The sequence below is a fragment of the Balearica regulorum genome, chromosome 25 (genome assembly GCF_011004875.1).
Source record: "Balearica regulorum gibbericeps isolate bBalReg1 chromosome 25, bBalReg1.pri, whole genome shotgun sequence".
Taxonomy (NCBI): Eukaryota; Metazoa; Chordata; class Aves; order Gruiformes; family Gruidae; genus Balearica; species Balearica regulorum.
The window spans coordinates 2,830,381-2,848,472 of record NC_046208.1 but is presented as its reverse complement, the minus strand read 5'-3'; the positions used below and the strand labels follow the sequence as shown (position 1 = coordinate 2,848,472).

Below are 18,092 nucleotides of genomic sequence, written 5' to 3'. Positions count from 1 at the left end.
GGGACGCAGCCCGGGAGATGAGGCAGATGAGCTGTAATCGGACATGTGAGGTCCCAGCCTTGCTATCAGTAAGGTGATGACTATTGCAACGTGGATGTGAGAGCAGCCCTGAGAACACAAATACCTCTGGAGCTGCCGCCCTCCTCCTCACGGTGAGCCAAGCTCATCTCATCACTTATTGCGGGGAGGTGCGTGATTCAGGAATAATTTGGGGTTTATCCTTGATGAAAACTCTGTGTCTGTAGGCTAATGCAAACAGCCGTTGCCTTGCTGAACTGACATACTGTTTTCATTTTATAGCGTAGCAAGTATTTTACTAAAACAGAACTACACTTGTGGTGTTGCTGTAAGACCGTCAGCTCAGGCTCTAGCCAGGGTGATGCTCCTCATTCTTTATCTTTGACGGCTTGCTATCAGAGTTGCACATAACCAAGAGAAGCTCAGGAATTTGGATTTATTTGTGCAGTTTCTGTCCCTTCTCTCCCGAACAGCTCTGGTCCTATCGGACACCTCCGCAGCCCTTCTCTTTGCCAGGCAGGCACCAGCCCATCCCGTTCCTGGTGTTCAGGGAAAATTGCCTCTCTGTTTTGTCACAATTTCTTCATCATTGCTGCTTCCTATGTTGCTTTATCTGCGGGGTATGCAGCTTTCCATACCCACATCTAACTGGAAGACAGCATTGTCGTGCCGCTGTTTGGAAATCCACGCATCAATAAATTACTTTGCTCTGTTTAGTCATCCACTCTCGAAAATAAGACCAAGAGACAACATTTAATTACAGTCATCCTCATTTCCACCTGGATAAACATGAAGTCAGCCAGGGAAAATGTGTGAGTGATGTGTGGCTCAGGTTTATTAAGCAAAGGGTGGGTTTTCAAGGCCTCCTCTGTGGCAAGAGGAGCACGGATTGGACTCAGTTGTTCCGACTCCAAGTCAGAAATGAGAAATTTCTGGTTCAGCTGCTCTGGGGAATTTGGTCCATGCTATGCAAATAGGTACAGTGCCAGTGAACACCGGTGCCTATTGCCTAATCAGTTACATAGGCTGCTGATAGGTTGTCATACTAATTAATGTCATGCCGTGATCAATCCCTGCTGTTGATGAAAATGCATGAGAAACATTACTCAAAACATTTCCTGTTTATCTCCATTAATTGTGGGTTTCTTCTACCGTCCTGTGGCGTTTGCAACACCAGATGTGATGCTGTAATGCTGCAGTAAGAGGGGGGGGAAAGCCCCCCCGCCCCATTGCATCCTTACTGCGGCTCTTTGGGTGTGCTCTCCCCGCGCTCTCCCACGGACTGCGAGTCCCCCTGGTCTGCTGAAAGCCAGTGGCATTCTTTATTGCTTTTGCACGAAAACACGTCAGACCATGTCTGGTCTGCAGGTACTGCCCTCTGGATGAGAAAGCTAAGAGGAATCAAAAGTGCGAGTTGTTGTACTAGAGCGTTTTCCAGCTGCCTTTAAAAGAAAATGAGATTTTTTTTTTAAAAAAAAACGTTACTTCTGACCTTTGAGAGCCCACCGTGTTGGAAGGCACTGGTGGGGCTGGGGCTGTCGGTGGGCTAAGCCACTCGAGTTCCTGCCGTTTCCCAGTCTGACTTGCTCGCTCAGACCTGCTCCTCCAGCCCAGCCACCCAATTTGGCATCTAACAATTCCTCCTAAATCACCACTTGAAGCTGAATTTAAGCAAAAAAAGGTCAAGCTATAGCAAATTGTGGTAGCAATAAAGTGTTGCTTGCTGATGTCTTGCTCCAATCCTCAAGGTAGAGCCGGTTTCAGCTGCTGCTGCCTCTTGGTCCGTCACCTTCAGATCTGGCCCTCCCAGTTCGGGGAGGACACGTCCGGGGCAGCGCTGTCCCCTCCGGAGCTGCCCTGCGCGATGCTGCTGGAGGTGAGGAGGAAGGTGGAGTAGGCGAGGTCAGCATCCTCCTTGGAGCTCTGGGGAAGGACAGGAGGACATCGTCAGTGCCTGGGGATGGATAGCAGCAGGGGCAGGGGAAAGGACAGCATTACCATGGGCAGCACCGCAGGGCCGTGAGCTTCTTGGGATGGTACAGGCAGGTTGGACGAGTGGGACAACCCGGCGGGTCATGCCAGTGCCGATGCGAGAGCATCATGCCTGGGTTTGGGACACCACAGCGTGCCTATTCCTGTGTGTTGGCACCCAGTTCACCTGTCCTAAAGCTGCTGGGTTTTACTGGTTTCCTGACAGTTTCCTTTATTGCTTCGGTTCAGCTCTTGGCACTTACAACACCTACATAGCACCTTTGGTTAGGGATTTTCAAAAAGAAGGGCTTGCGTCTGGCCCCTTCGGTTACTGCTGAGTGGTGCCACACGACCATGATCGTACCCACGGGGAGGAGAGGCGGGGGGGAGGCAGGGGGGAGGCAGGGGCTTGCCATGGCCACAGGAGCAAGTTGCAGCCCTTGCAATGGCAGAGACCTCCCTGCCTACCTCTGTCCCCTGGACCGCTGCCCGCATGGGAGCACAGCGCTGGGGAGGGCTGGGAGGTGGGATGTGCTCTGGCCTCTGGTCATCTGTGATGCCCAGTGTTTTATATTTATGGTAACAACCCAGCCCCAACCTTTCTGACGCTACCTGGGGCTGCCTTGGGGTACTGTTTGAAGCGAGGCAGCTGCTATTATTATCTCTGCTAACGTGTGGGGTCAGGAAAGGGTTAAGGTCCCCCCCCACGGAGGCCGATCTGCAGCAGGTGGCCAGATCCAGGTAAGATGCAGAGCACCTGGCTATAAATAAGGCCCCTGGGAGAAGGCAGCTCCTTTGGCAGAGGCTGGAGGGCTGTGGTGGTGTCTCCCAGGTCAGTGGGCTCTCTCCTGCCTTCTCTTACCCTTTTTGCCGCCTTTATCTCGGCAGCGCTTTCTTGGGGGGCTGCGGTGGTGACGAACTCTGCAGGGAGAGAAAGGGAGGTGTTATTGGGGGGGGGGAGGCATCGGTGGGCAGGTATTTCTGTGGCTTTTGCAGGGTCCTTTTACAACCCCCTCCCCAGCACCCCTCGCCTGGAGAGCAAGCCCATCAGTCAGCAACCTACCGTCCCCTCCTATCTGAGTCTCCTGGCTCTCTTTCACGCAGGCGTTATTGCTTGCGCCGTACTCCTTCACGCTTTCGAAGTCTGACATGCTGATGTTTGTCCTGTAGCTCCCGACGGACACCAGGTCTGTTAAGAGGGAGGAGATAAATACCCCGCACGCTTGCTCAGAGTCGGTGCGAGTGCATCAGCCTCCAAACCGCCTCTGCGCAAGGAGATACCGTGCAGTAAAACACACGAAGCCTGCGGAGGGGTGTTCTCTGTCTCAGCCCAGGCACCCCGTACGTTGGGTGTTGGAGCCGTGTGGATGGGGGCAGCGGCAGAGGGTGGGTCTCTTGTCTCCCCATTGCGTGGGGGGTACCAGGGGAGCAGCTCAGCCTGGCCGAGATGGCAGCATGCACGAGGGATCCCCTTCATCTTAAAATTGCTGATGTTTCTCGAGAGACTAGAAAAGGCAGGGACTCACCAGATCTCTTCAACTGCCTGTATTTAAAAATGGCGAAAGCTGTTGCGAGGATCAGGAGCACGGCACAAGTAGAGACCACGACTGAAGTGAGTGTTTTGGAGCCATGGGTTTGAGAGCTGGAATGGAGGGCAAGATATGTCACTAAGCTGTGAAATGCAATTTTTTTTAAATTATTCAAGACCGAATAATGTATGTGGATATGCAGCAGTCTGAAATCTATATAGGATGGTAAATCTGAGTGAGCGTGATGCAATTCAATTAATGAACTGGATCCCAGCACATCACAGGGGGTAAATAAAAACATAAGATGGAAGTTGTGCCAAAACAGCTACATCAGCAGCTTGGTTATAAATGTGTGAAGGAAAGCTCTCTAATCTTGACAGAAGTATTTTTAATCAGTTTTTCTGTACATGGAATCTCTAATAACTCCCTTCTGGGACTGTATTTTCTTACTTGGGCTAGAGATTAATCTGAAGACATCTTGCCTTTTGCTGTAACTTTTTTGCTTTTTTTTCCTCTCATGTTTTGAGCGAAGTTCTTTAGGGACAAATTTTTGTTGTTGTTGTTGCTAAACAGCATGCACAATGTACAAACACGGTACCAACAACGGGTTAATAGAATCTTCACAAAAAACAATAAATGACAGAGGCGTAGAGAAAACCAACCTTTCGGAAGCAGCTGCGCTTCGCACCCCAGCATCACTAGAGGCTCTTCCTTGGGGATTGAAGCCACTGTCGGCGTGGCTGGGGGGCTCGGCGTGGCTGGGGGGCTCAGCATGGCTGGGGGCATCAACGTTCAGGAGCTCTAGGCTGCGGCCGGCATCGCTCCCTACGTTTCCCGGGGAAGAAGGGCAGTTAGTCGCGCAAGCAGCAGCACAGAGATGGTGACACAAAACCTAGTCGGGCTTATCTGGTGCAGGTGGAACTGCAGTGGCTTTTGGCTGTATGTGAGAGGCTCTTTAAAATGGGGTTTAGAGATCTGAAATAATCTCATTCCAAATAATTTATTGCAAAAAATCCCGAGTAGGCGCTCTCTGTCTATATGCTTTTGAAAAAGTCTTGCATTTGTGAGTTCTGCCTCTAGTGTTTACAGGACAAATATTGAACACTTGGTTTGCTTTTATTTCTAGCTCTTTGCCCACTGAAGGCAACGAAATGAGGCTGTTTCTCTCTGTTTTCATTTTGACCATTGCCCCCTTAGGGTGGTTGTGTGTGGGATATCTAGTGCTATACTTTTTTTTTTTTTTCCTGCTCTGGTTCTGATGATATTCCTTCCCAAGAAAAACAAAACACTGCACCAAAGCTGAGACTAAGCCCCTTGCTTCCCAGGGGAGTTGGTGACAGCCCTTCCTGTCCTGCTCCCTGCTATTTTCCTGTTTATTAAGATAACAAGCTCCCTGGAGCAAGATGCATCTCTGACCTCTGTGCAGCCCTTCACCTGGCAGGTGTCAGATGTTGTTTAATTTAAATGATGCTACCAATTGTAATAGCAATAATTAGTAAGGTCGGGGTTAAAAAGTAAAAATGGTGTGGAAGGATTTTTAGACTGGTGGGGGTTTTATGACCGAGAAGCAGAAACCAGGGAGTGGATGAAAACATCTATGGCAAGGCGTGCAAAATCAGGGTGATCTTGGCACCTAGACTGGGAGGCTGCCTGGATGAGAGCACTTCTGCTTTGAGGTGCTGCAACCTAGTGGATACGGAGAGGACTTTTCTCTCAGCAGAAGCAGCATGATTCACAGCTCTGAGGAGCAGGAAAGTCCCTGCCTGCCTTTGCCTTGGAGCTCACCTCCAGTCACCTGCAGATACACTGCCATGCTTTCCCCGAAGAGGCCATTGTGCTTCACTCCACACCAGTACCACCCTTGGTCTTCCTTTGTCACCGAGTCAAAGCTGAGGATAACTGTCTTGTTGTCAGTGTCACAGGTAACGTCTGGCCCCGGATGCCTTTGGTCGGAAGCAGGCATGGGGGTGCAGCTGGTGCTGCTCCACTTGCACCAGTACTTCTGGTAGGAGTAGTACTTGCACGGGTAAGAGCAAGTTAAATCGACCTGTGAACCCACTTGTGCCTCCACTTCCTTCTTTCCCTTCAGTCCAGGCTCTCCTGCAAGGGCAATCAGAACGCCAGGGCTGATGTTAGTGGTGTCAGTGGTGGGAACGGTAGTCAACAGGTAGTGGTGAACCAAGAAATGCATCTTTGAGGGAAAGTGCTCCTTACATGGCTAAATTAATGTTAAGGATGCTGTATATGCATCTCTGGGTGAAAGCTGGGTTTGGGGTTTTTTTTGCAAGGCTTAAGAAATACTTCTGTGAGAAACTTTTGTGAACACTTTCCCATAAAACTGAAACCTTGTGTTTCCATTTTAAAGCTATTGGGGTGTGTGTGTGGGGGGGGGGATTGGCAAGATGTTTTGCCTTATGAGATAAAAGTTCAGAGTTGGGCCTCGCATCTCTTCCCAAAAAGCCAAATCTGCTCCTTGGTGGTGCTGAGGGGGTTGTTTTGTGCCTACTGAGCAGGCAGAGAACTGCCAACGCGCGAGCTCGTACCGTCTATGATCTTCAGCTCGGTTGATGATTGCTGTTCCTTCTCCTCGTCTGTCATGCACCAGTAATAGCCTTTGTCACTGTCCTTCAGCTGGTTCAGGATGATGGTGATCGTCTTGTTATCTGGGCTGTCGTACATGGCCACTCTTCCTTCATACAAGGCCGACACATACCCTGTGTTGTCTATGATCCGAGCACACCCGTTCTCTCTCCACTTGCACCAGTACTTCACTGAGGACTTTTTTAGAGTCTCATAGTTACATACAAAAGTTACTGAACTTCCTTTTACTCCAATTATTGTGGGCTTTCCTTGAGGAACATTTGTCTCTGGAGATAAAAATGAAATGAGTGGCTAGACATGTCTAACTTTTGTCCATGTGGAACTCTCCCAAGAGAATAAATATAAGATCAAACAAAGCTGTTTTGGCTAAAGCAAGGCTAGGTGAAGCTCGGGTGCAGATTGCAAGAGACCCTCCTGGCGCTGCTAAGCATTGACCCTAAAGGGTCTGTCAGGACTTTCTTTTTCCCAAATTCACAGGGTAGTTGCTGTCTTTGTGTACCAACATTTCAAAGTTTTACTCCCTTTGCTAGGAGAAGGGCAACTCTTGTCCTTTCTACATTTGTCACTTTGAGATTTAAGGAATTAAGACTTGAAAAGACAGTTTTCTTGTCTCAGACTGGTAGGCAGAATTTGCCTTCTGGAGTTTTGGGCTAGCCAGACTGAGGAAGACAGCTAGTCACTGCTGGGAAAGTTAAGTCTTGATACAAGCTTTATTAGTGATGGTTTAGTACGTTACAGATAGTTAAATGAATAGAAAGAAGTATCTAGACGAGAGGATAGGATAATAGCACTCAGCAAAGGAAAATTAATGTTATTGTTAAATGAAGTGAGACTGCTAGTGATGCTTCTAAAGAGAAGCAGAGATGAAGGGAAAAAACACTAGTCATATTTTACTCACCCTCATAGACATGCACGTCCAGTTCCTTCGTTTCTCCGTGCTCCCCGTAGGAGCCGACCCCACACAGGTACAAGCCCGAGTCTTCCCAGCTCATCTGAGTTATCACGATGCTGAATGAGCCTGGAGGCTCCTCGTTGCTCAGCAGAACTCGCCCTGTGTAATCCTCATCAACCTTCCCATAGCTATCGATGATGTTATAGCAGCCGTTTTTATACATCTTGCACAAGAATTTCCTCATGCTCACAGTGTCCTCCCCGAAGCCGCAGGACATGGTCAAAGTGCTGTGCAGCTTCACGTAGAAGAGCTCAGCTCCCTCGGGTACGTGTGGACCTGCGCGTACAGAGACACCAGTCAGTGTCTACTGCCTGCTCTGTTGGTAACTGTGTGCAACTCCTACACCTCTGAAGGCTGTTTTTAGCACAGGGTTTCTCTATACTTTGCTATATTACATGGTCATGTGCCGCTCCTGGTCAGAGCATGATCTACCCATCTGTGTCCCATGTGTCACATATTTCAGGTCTGAGGTCTCCATACTGCATCACTGCCTGTTCTACAGCGGGGTTTCTCCCAGACTCTTCTTGCCAGGGGTTGTGCCATGAGTTTGCACCGTGCTCTGCACCCTGGGCCTTGCCCAGCAGTGCGGTGCCATCCTGCACACCGTGCTCTCGTCAATTTGTGCACAGGCTTGGCTCACAGAACCTCAGCCCTGGGTTGGACAGTGCATCGGAATGACGGGCAGTTCGGTCCTCTGACTGCATCTTCCTAAATTTCAGTGGCTGAGAGAGGTCAGCAGTTTCTAGTCAATGTTTGTGATATTAAGATGAGGTTTGTTTAATCTGATTTTTATGCCAGCTTTTTGGTCAAAGAATTCATTCTGTAAGAGCACAGAGGAAAAGGAAAACTATTCCCTGAAAGTGTGGAGCATCTTGAGCTCTTAGACACTGGACAGGCTATCTGTGGAGCCTCATTAAAAAGAGAGGGGGAAGTAAAAGAAGAATAAGGAGTCCCAAGACTGTAATTACCTTGAGAAACATCCAGACTGACTTTGTGGGAGAGCCCTCTGCCATTGATACCAATGCCGCACTGGTAGGTGCCTGTATCTGCCATTGCCAGGTTGGAGATGTTAATCTGGAAGTTCTGTGCCACTGGGTAGTCAGTGATGGAGACTCTGCCTTGGTAGCCTGGAGCAACATAGCCACTGGTGGACACAACGGTTATGCAGCTCGTGGATGATTCCCTGCACCAATACTTTCTGTCATGTCTGTTGACTTTGGTGGGAGGGTAGAAGCATTTCACGGTGACTGACCCATTGAGCAGACCGTATACCTGCCGTGGTCCGAACACAGGGCTTGAAACTGCAAGAAGAAAACATGTTGGCTGGGTCAGCTGTGCCACACAACCCAATGGGACTGCAGAGCAGGTCAGGATACTGGGGCAAGCACAGACCCAGGGCTGCGCAGCATCATGTGGTCTGAAATGTCCCATGGCAGTGATGGGGTAGAGATGCTCCCTGAACACTGCTCCCCCCTTAGTGATGCCACCTCTGGTCTCAGGCCACCCACAAGACTTGTGTCCCAGACAGGTTGCACTTACTTGCTGCCTTGGGGAGGTATCTGCTGCTTGCAGATTCAGCTGAGAGGAAGGTAAGCAGGAAGATGAACGCTAGTAGAGTCATTTTTCTTGCATTCCCTGGAAAAGGCACAGAAGTTGGTGAATAATCACTCTTGCAAAATGATGAGGTCATCTAATAATCCTCATGCCTGGAGGATATGAGGGTTGTGACTACTTGAGCTAAAGAGAAATACAGCATTTAATTGCCTCTGTCAAGCAATTGAATGGGAAAGAGGGAGCTGATAGCTCTGTTCTCGCCAGTGTTGCTGCATGGCATCATGACTGCCTGTGGATCTCATCCCAACACCCCAATTTTCCCTTCTGCAAAACGAGGGGAGTTGTTTTATGACAAACTTGGTTAATGCCATGCCTGTAAGCCACCAATGTGTCTGTCACATCAGAGTGCTGCGGGGACAGTGTCCCTCTGGCAGGCAACAGTGGCAGTGTGCACAGCATAAAAAGTGATTTTGGCCAAACCAGGAGAGATTTGATTCAAAATCAGAAATGATGTCTGGTTTGACACTTGTAAATCAGACCATCACAAGGCTGAAATCAAAAAATGGTCCAGAAAGCTGCCGAGCCCTGGCAGGCATGAGAGTTGTGTGGCAACGCAGTGCTCAACTGCTCACTTGACCCTTGCCAGGAGATAATGCAGCTTCTAATCGTTTAATAGCTGGGGTCATATTCTCTTTCAGTGTTGTTCGTGCAGTGAAAGGAAAGCTTGTTCACTTGTGAGCTTGAGTGCCAAAACCACTCCTTAGGAAAACCTGCTCTCACAGAATGGTTTGGTATGGAAAGGACCTCTGAAGATCATCTCGTCCAACCCCCTGCCATGGGCAGGGACATCTTTCACTAGGTCATGTTGCTCACAGCCCCATCCAACCTGACCTTGAACACTTTCAATGATGGGACATCTACAACTTCTCTGGGCAACCTGTTCCAGTGCCTCACCACCCTCATCGTAAAAATTTCTTCCTTATGTCCCAGAACAGAGTTCCTGTCTGAAGCCTGTATTTAATTACTGCTTTTTGTTTCCCTGATTTCCAAGGAGATGCAAAAAGGGTAATATCTTCACCTCTACTTTTTTTTTTCTTTCCTCAGCTGCTGGTAAAGTTAGTGAGATGCAGGTATTTACCCCTCACCCCCCAACCCTCTAAGAATCAGACTTAAACCAAATAAAGCACCATCCCACCTGTATATCCAGCCAAACCTCCTGTACCAAAAGTCACCCTTGGCCAGGACTCAGTGGTGGCTACTGGAGAATGCCAAACCAACTGCCTGTCTCTTGAAATGTGTCCCTATTCTTCAGGATGAATATTTCTGACCTTCCTCTTGTTTTGGACTGAGTGATTAAGCCAAGGCTCTTAATTCACTAAACTGTTTTCTTTGGCCTGAACTGAGTTTGCTGTCGGACATTGCATGGTACAGTGGTGGGTATGTGCATTTCCTGAGCATGAGTGTTGATCTACCTGCATACCTCGAGTTCTAGAGAAGATGATAGGTGCCAAGGAAAGTCTTTATAAACATTCAGAGGAATTTGATTTCAGGGCATCAAGTGACACAATTTTATTAAGGGTAATTCCCAGTAGAAGAAAAAGGCTTTTATTTCCTTGTTAAGGTGAAAGGTGTTCTGTTGTGCTTTCTTCCTTGTGTTGCGATTTCTAATTGCTCAGTGGCCACTTGTCCATGGCTAATAATTAACTCACTGAGCATGAAAAATGCTCTTTCATACATATCCCAGAAGTAGCCAGCAAGACAAACATAACATATTCTGCAGAAAGCAAACAACATAGCACAAAAAGGGCCTTGATATTTGCCCCTTGCCAACAGCAGTTCCTCTGGCTGATGGTCACCTTGCTGCTCTCCCACCCCTCTCTCTGCAGTGCAAGAAGGATTCCAGTTCAGCTTCCCCCTTCTTGGCAAAATTTGAATAATCTGTTAGTCTGATTCCTTCCCGAAGCAATCAGCTACTTCAGGGTTACTGTCAACATTGTTTTGAAATGTAGGGAGGGATTACCAAGACCTCTTTTTCTGAAATCAAAATACAGCTGTGTCCAGAAAGATGTGTGCAAGAGTGGTGGCATCAGGGTCTTCATAGGCATGTTAGGGCAGGAAAGAATTTTTGCATCTCTATCTCCGAGCACACTTGTGCCTACACAAGAACAACCGTTCCTGTGTGCTTGCATGACCAACATCTGCAACTTCTACAGCTCTGAGTTGCCTCTGGTCTCATTTTCTCAGATGCTGTTAAAAACCTTCCCCCACTCACTGAATGAACGGAGGAAAACTCCCATGTACAGCAAGTCCAAGCAAGCACCGCCACTGGTTACGTAAAAATCTGTGATGTACCATGCTGAGCTGGATGGCTGGAAACCCCCTCTCTGCTGCCGGTGCCGTGTCGCACTCCGAGAGTGACGCTTCCCAGCCCAGAGAAATGGTGCAAATGAGCTTTGCTGGCCACTCCGCAACAAGCAAGCGCTGTTTGAGATGTTGGAGGAGAATTTAATCAAGCTGTTGGTAAAAAGAGCTCTAGTCCCTTCTTGCTTTCAAAGAACATTTGCTGCTGGATTTGCTGTCTCTAGTCAGAGCACAAGGTTTGAACCTCTGAGCTCCAGGGAAGAGAAAAGGCTGCCGAGCTCATATGAAAGGGAGTGCAAGTAAGTGGCTGTGCAAGCGATTTGTATTCATGCTTCTGCAGATGGAGAGGGAGTTGGAAGGGGCGAAGAGATGGGACAGCGAAGGTTTGCAGGGGGGCTGTAGAATAGTCAAGAGGCTTAGAGCCCGAGGGAAATGCCATGTACACTATCCCCAGAGCAGTTGGGAAACAAGCTTATGAGTGTGCTGGTAGATCTGCAGTGCTCTTATCCTGCCGTGCGCCTGGGGACCGTGCCTGCTGAAGAGCCGGCGCTGGGAAGGGTGAAGTGCCTGTGCCCAGCCTGTACTCTTCCTGCCACTCTGCTGCAGCTTCTCCCTAGCCTATCCTAACTTTTCAGTAGTAGAGAAAGGTGGAAAAGTAGTGCTCTTCTGTTACGTATTGGTGAAATCTTTCCTGGAGCTGGCAGTGGAGGTGAAGCTTCATTTTGGGCTTCAGATACAGATGCACAACCGTATCGGCGTGTGCCCTCTGTATCTGGCAACCCCGGCTGCTTCAGAGAAACATGCAAAAATCTGCCCTGGGCAGTGATGCCATGACCGGTCCTGGGAGTGTCCCTAAGCCCTCGTGGGGGGGGGTGTCGAGCGGCTGGCACAAAGCATGAGGCTTGTGCAGTGCTTCCAAAGCCTTCCAGCAGAAGCTGAATTTGATTACCCCGTATGGGAACAGTTGCACTGACTTTGCAATCCTCCATCAGTTTTGCCTGGGGGCTGCATGACGTGGCTGGTTTGGACACAGTTGCCACGGCTTCCCTTCCACTTATGTCCACATCTCCTGTTTTTCCCACTTGCAGGCACTGACCTGCATGTCCAGATGCCTGCACTGGATTTCTGATTGCTCTCAGAGCAGCAAGGACTGAGTGCATGAGATCATGGTGTCCCCACGGACTGACGGACAATGGAAACCTCTCCAGCAGGAAAAACCTGGTCCTACCACACCACAGCAGGACGGGTCGCCAGGACCCTCTTTGGTAGCCGCTGTGCACGGCACTGTGCGGGTTGGTGCCTGCACCCCACTTTGCGTGGCCGTCGGAGCTCCTGCCAGGCAGGGAGGGATCGAGGAGGCTGACAGGCTGAGAGCAACCTGGGCACACGATTTGTGCCACGTACTTCCGTGCAGGCAAAGGGGCTGATTCTGATGCTTTGCACCAGCATTTTAAGTCGTATGCCGTCTTAAACCCGATGCATTGAAAACCTAGGGAGAAGCTGTCTGCGGGGCAGTGCAATGGACTGGTCAGGAGGGGAACCCAGTTATTCCCACCAGGAAAGTGTCTCCGAGAAGCTGCTCTGCAGCTCGGGGCCAGGAAGCCGTGGGTGGGAAGTGCTGGGCTGGCAGCGCGCTGGGGCAGCCGGCTCCGTCGGCATTTCGGGCTTCAGCTTACCCGTGCTGTTGGGCCAGTCTCTGTAGACTGCGGGCTGTCTCTTGGGGTTAGTTGAAAACATTTGGATAGGTGAAGCAGGGGGGGAAGTTAAAAGCTTGTGCTAATTCTCCCTCGCTCCCCTTGCTGCGCAAGACTTGCAGAGAAGCAGCCGCGGGGAAAGCTTTTGGCCGCATGAATGTGCATCTGGTGTTTGCAAAGTCCCTCCTGCAGCCAAAGGGCGATGTCCCTTCCTGGTGTAAATCCCTAATTCCTTGTTGCAACAGCGGTCCTCTTTGGATTATAACTGGAGTTGTACTCCTTTTTCTTTGGGTTTTTTTAGATACAACTAAAATCTTGCTTTTGTGAATTCACTTTCATTTTGCATCATCAAAACTACCGCATTCCTTCTCTTCCCTGTCCCAGCGTAACAGGTTTTGAAGGTTTAAAGCACAAAACCCCATATTACAGCTGAACTCGGCGGATGGGAGTTTGCATGTTGGTGCATGAGCTTTCCACTTTTAACCCAGGCCTCCGGACACCAATGTCACCAAGACCAGGGCAGCGGTGGTGGCTTGTCCGGGACACTTTGCTGGGCGGGGGTGGCTCTGTGCTCTCTAGCTGTTTGCGGTGTGCCGCTGTGTTTGTGCGTATAATGCAACAGGGATTTCAAAGCATTATAAGTGTACAAAACCAGAACAGGATGGGCTAATCATTAGCAAGATTATTAGTAACAAATCAAAATATTTAGTTGTAATATGCTTTAAAATAGAAGATACAGCCATTACCAGGTAGATGGCATTAACTTTCTCCTAGCCACTCATTTCCACACTCGGCCTGAGTTGGGGTGTTTGTGACCATGACCATGGGAAGGGCTGCTGAAACGCCCACCAAGTGTGACTGTGCAGGCGTATGAGTGCATGAGAAAGCTGGGAAGTGTTCAAGCATTAACAAACTCCAAATATATACCTATACGATTACGACAGGTAAAAACTCATTACACCTTGTTTCCATAATTTGGATTTTGATGTGTTTGTTCCTACCAGCGGAGCGCATTAGAGCTTGGTGCGTGCATGTGCTGCACCGACGGGGCTTGGCTGGTTAGTGCAGAGTGAGACACGGACGTGCCGCAGCATGGGTTTGGTGTGAAAAGCCATGCAAATGGAAAAATTACATTGTCCTTTACAACATAATGACTGCTTTTCTTGCTTTCCAACACAGGACTAAATGTTTGTCGTCTTAGTATCATCTTGACAACGAATAACGCGATCTAGTTTTATTTGGTATGTTGCCATGCTCTTAAGCCTCACGGCATTACGCCTCCACTGAGTAACAAAGAGACATTTTAATGCTGTGTATAAAGGTCCGGGGAGGTTAGACCCCCTCAAACCTCACAGTCACTGTCTCTTGGCTATATGGATGTGTCTTCAGTGTCTATACCCGTAAAAAAGTGGCTCGTGGTGCTTTTGGGGGGCAGTGGGAGGTTGGTGTGCAGTAGCTATGGCATGAGACCTCCTTGGGTTGGGTTTCCCAGTCTACGCTGTGCGGATACTTCCCTGGACCCCCCAGCACTGAAAGCACTGTGGGGCTGGCCTGGTTGGGAATGTCACCTTCCTCTCTAGCAAGCTTAAATATTGAAATAGTGCTTTCGGGTTCCCAGCAGAAAGCGCTGGGGGAGCACAGATCTTGTCCTGTCAGACCAGGTTAGCTCTACCAAATATCACTCGTTACAAGACCTTCTCTGGGTTTCTACAGTGCTTTTGTGGCTATCAGTCCTTGGGAGGAATATCTTCAGATTTATAATGATTTGAAAGAAATCAGGACCTGCTGCTCTGCTGGGTATGAAATACCAGAGTTCAGTTCCCAAAATCTGCTGACTCAGCCGCAAAGTTATGCACTGAGAAGCCGGTACATTCCTAATGCACCTTGCCAGGGATCAGCACAGTTCAATCCATTAGCTATTAACTATTGCTCTTAACAAGGACCAGTGTCAAGGACGTGCTATGGGATCAAAGAAATAGGAAGATTTAGTTGCCACATTTGTAATTCTAACCTAGGAGTCCTTTTGTTTTGTGGAATGCTTACTGTTATTCAAATACATGTGAAATAATAACGTACAGAATGGAGTAAATTTCCCCCCCCCCACCAATCCTTTCAGAGAAAGACTCACTAACACCATGAGTAAGCTGCACAGATGCAAACTGTTGTAGGCACAGGCAGTGCTGAGGAGCACTGGCACATGGGCTAGCAGTGATTTATGGAGCTTCTGAAGACTTGTGTGCCTAGAAGGGCACAGCAGCAGCCTTCTTGCTCCACCACCCTGGGGCTATCTACATCTTCACGCTGCCCATCAAGATCACTGCATAGATTGGCCTTACGGTGAGTTTTATTTGCTGTAGTGGGATGGGGAAAAGCCAACAATCCACTCCGTTTTCATGGAGTTATGAATGAGCAATCAACTTCAAGGTAGAAGATCAAGCTGACCTAAACACATACAGAAAAGATATATTTCACATCCCAAACCAATGCCTCCTTTACAATATTGAGAGAATAGTAGGAGGTGCTAATTTTGTGATGCAGTGAGTAGAAACAGTTAGGCAGATCTTACTGAAGATTATCAGGATTTACTAAGAAATCAGTTTTTAGGAACTTCTGCGGTACTTGTGGCCCTCCTAGCTAAGAATGTTTGTAAATGCCAGTTAAACTCTGTTCTATGTAAGCAATATAATCTAGAAAACAAATGAAAATTAATAACCAGACAGCCTTCATGGTAGCGACTGAAATTCCTGCTGAGATTGTGCTGCTAGCCTAGTTTTCTGTTCCTTTAAGCTGTTAGATATACCATACATGAACTCGTGACCTAATTTTCTGTTCCTTTAAGGCACTGGATACCCCATGCACCAGCTTCTTGCTTTTCAGAGAAGTGTTATGGTTCATCTGTTTCTTACTTTTTGTTTCTTGTCTCTTGGATCGGAAAGTGAAAGCAACTTCTACGCTTATTAAACTATTATTGTAGGTTAATATTACTTGTATTGCAAGGAGCAGGAGCTTGCTGTGATCCAAAAGCACTGACTGTGCTGCCATGGTCTGTACCGTGACAGTTGCTGGCTGGATGGGTAGCGCCAGTGTGTGTGCTGTTAGCAGCAGCGTAATTGCTATTAGGAGGTGGTATTTTTCTGTACTTCTGTATTAAAAATCCTGCAAGAATGTCTCCTTTGCAGAGCAAGAGTTCAGGTGTGCAGACCACCTCCCCCCCCCAAATACCTTTGTTGTTGGTATAAATGTGAAAGGAGTCTGTCAACTTTCTCTTATTTCAGTTTTAGGACACCACGTACATCCCATTCACTTATGCTTGAGTATCTGTTTATCTTCCTTTTAGATGTATAAACTTGATAGCTCTTCAGAGCTCGTTTAGGATATAACCATGACAATTCCCTTCTTAAATTTCAAAATCTGCATCCCTGTGGTTATGTCTGTGTTGTGATTCAAAAGACTGTAATGACCATAGACTAAGTTGTGACAGTTCAGATTATTACAGTAATATTTACTAACATTTGTTATTTTCTATGTTAAAACTTAATGCAAATCTTATAATGATAATTAAGCTTTTTTCCCAGAAAGGAAAGATTAAAAATCTGCTGCAGAGAAGAAAACATAAACATCATAAGCCTCATCCTATGCTCCTGACCTTCTTTCAAAAGAAATCAGCCCCCCCACCAGCAAGACCTGTGCACCTATTCATTGCTGTTTGAGAACTGCTGGTTCCCTTTGCTCAGGTGTGAGGAGGAGTCCTTAAAAGTGTCTCAAGACTTGTATTCTTCCCCTTCCCCATCTCAAAGCGGTAGTACAACAGATTTCACATTTCAGAATGACAATGAAGAAGCATTACTTACACTCCAAGTTAGTTCTGCAGACTATTTTGTACTTCTTGCTTTTTCTTTTAGACTGACCACTCCTAGATTTGCTGGTGTCTCAGTGGCCGACCGCAGGACCTCCTGTGAGCGTCCTACCTCCCTCCTGCAGCTGGACACTGGGCTCTGGCAGTGCCAGGCTGTTTTAAATACTCCTCGTACCTCTAGCACTGCATTTCCACCTGTTGTGCCTTAAAGGAATAGCATCCAAACGCTCTGGCAGGTGAGCACCTCCCCGTGTGAGAGCAGGGAAGCCAATGCCCATCCCAGCTCTGCTCTCACTTGGAGGGTGCATGCTCTTATTTACCTCCTGATTACACACTGCCGTTGCACAACAGCCACCCCAAGGGTGGGCTTCCAGACGTGGTCCCGGGCACCTCTGCTTCATTTAGGAAGGAGCCCGGTGGCTGCTTGGGGTCAGGGCCAGGGAAGGTCTTCTGCTCTGCTGGGAGCAGGGTACCTGTGAGACAGCTTTCTGCTTGGGTGGGACCCAGGTAGGTAAGGGCAGCTGTGACTCCTTGGTTTGAAGATGGGTTCCTACATCTGGCACAAAGACTCTGGGGAGCCTTATGGGGTCTGAGGATGCAAGGGTCCAGCCAGCCCCTCCTCTTTGTTGGGACTGCAGCATCACCCTTGAGTCACGACTGTTTCCCATCAGCCCAGGCAGGAGAACCCCTCGCTGCAAGGACTGACCTGGCTTCTGATCCTATGACACCCTCAAGCAGTGGTGGAATAGCTTTTGTAGGGCAAAGCTGGACAAAACCAGGTGGTTTTTTGGTTTTTCTTCGGTGGGGTTTTTTGTGGTTTGTTTTTTTTTTTTCTTTTAAGCAGTTGCATGTTTTTTGGAAACCAGTGTCCTTAAGCAGACCCAGGCTGGTTGGCCATGCTGGTAGAGTAGATCTGTCTCCCTTCCCTGCTGTCTCCAGCCCCTCTGCCTCCCCTCAGCCTCGTGGGAAGAGCAGGAGTCTGGGTGGACGAGGGTTGGCCTTCTCTGGGCAGTCCAAGAACATTGTAAGCTCTATGAAAGGAAAAATAATCAGCAGGAGCTTTGCTGCCATCTTCAACCTCATTTCCTTGCTTTCCTACTGTAGGCATGTCAGGGACCCAAATTAAAATTCCCTGTAAAGTGTGGGGTTGTCAGAAATGGAACTCCACAAGATAGTAAGATTAATGACGATGAAAGTATTTGTATTACATGAGACAAATCATTAACTTGCTTTACCTTGTACTAATGATGAAAAACCAGTAATTTCTTCGAACTAGGGGGTCACACAAAGTTTTTCTCAAACAGGATGGCAGCTCCAGGCATTCCTGCCTTGCCTGAGAGCAGGTGAGATCCTGACCTGGACTTGGGATGTTTAGCTAATTTGTCAGTTCTTAAAGCCAGCCTTGGAAGTGCCTTTCATCCAGCTAAGGGTGTCGAGCTCCTTTCTTTCCATGAATGTGCAGCTTTTGTGGTGAGGAAGGAGCTTTTGAGGTGAGGAAGGCTGTTGCCGTGCTTGCACAAGGGTGATCTACTGGCGATCTTGAACTGAGAGAACCA

The 18,092-nt window shown here is 48.3% G+C and overlaps 1 protein-coding gene across 2 annotated transcripts; it reads right to left on the bottom strand.

The window, feature by feature from the left end:
* Positions 1-1,316: 1,316 nt before the first annotated feature.
* Positions 1,317-16,827, bottom strand: LOC104638572 (polymeric immunoglobulin receptor-like). 2 transcript variants are annotated; one of them, XM_075775873.1, is made up of 11 exons: positions 16,532-16,827; positions 8,611-8,706; positions 8,040-8,372; positions 7,018-7,347; positions 6,062-6,385; positions 5,304-5,618; positions 4,181-4,343; positions 3,516-3,631; positions 3,053-3,178; positions 2,852-2,910; positions 1,317-1,941 (listed from the first exon to the last, which is right to left on the bottom strand). In XM_075775873.1, exons 2-11 carry the CDS (start codon positions 8,690-8,692, stop codon positions 1,810-1,812), a joined length of 1,980 nt encoding a protein of 659 aa, XP_075631988.1. In that variant the 5' UTR covers positions 8,693-8,706; positions 16,532-16,827; the 3' UTR covers positions 1,317-1,809. The 2 variants fall into 2 exon arrangements, with proteins under 2 accessions (XP_075631988.1, XP_075631989.1); XM_075775874.1 differs by lacking the exon at positions 16,532-16,827 and having other exon boundaries at positions 8,611-8,723.
* Between the last annotated feature and the right edge of the window lie 1,265 nt (positions 16,828-18,092).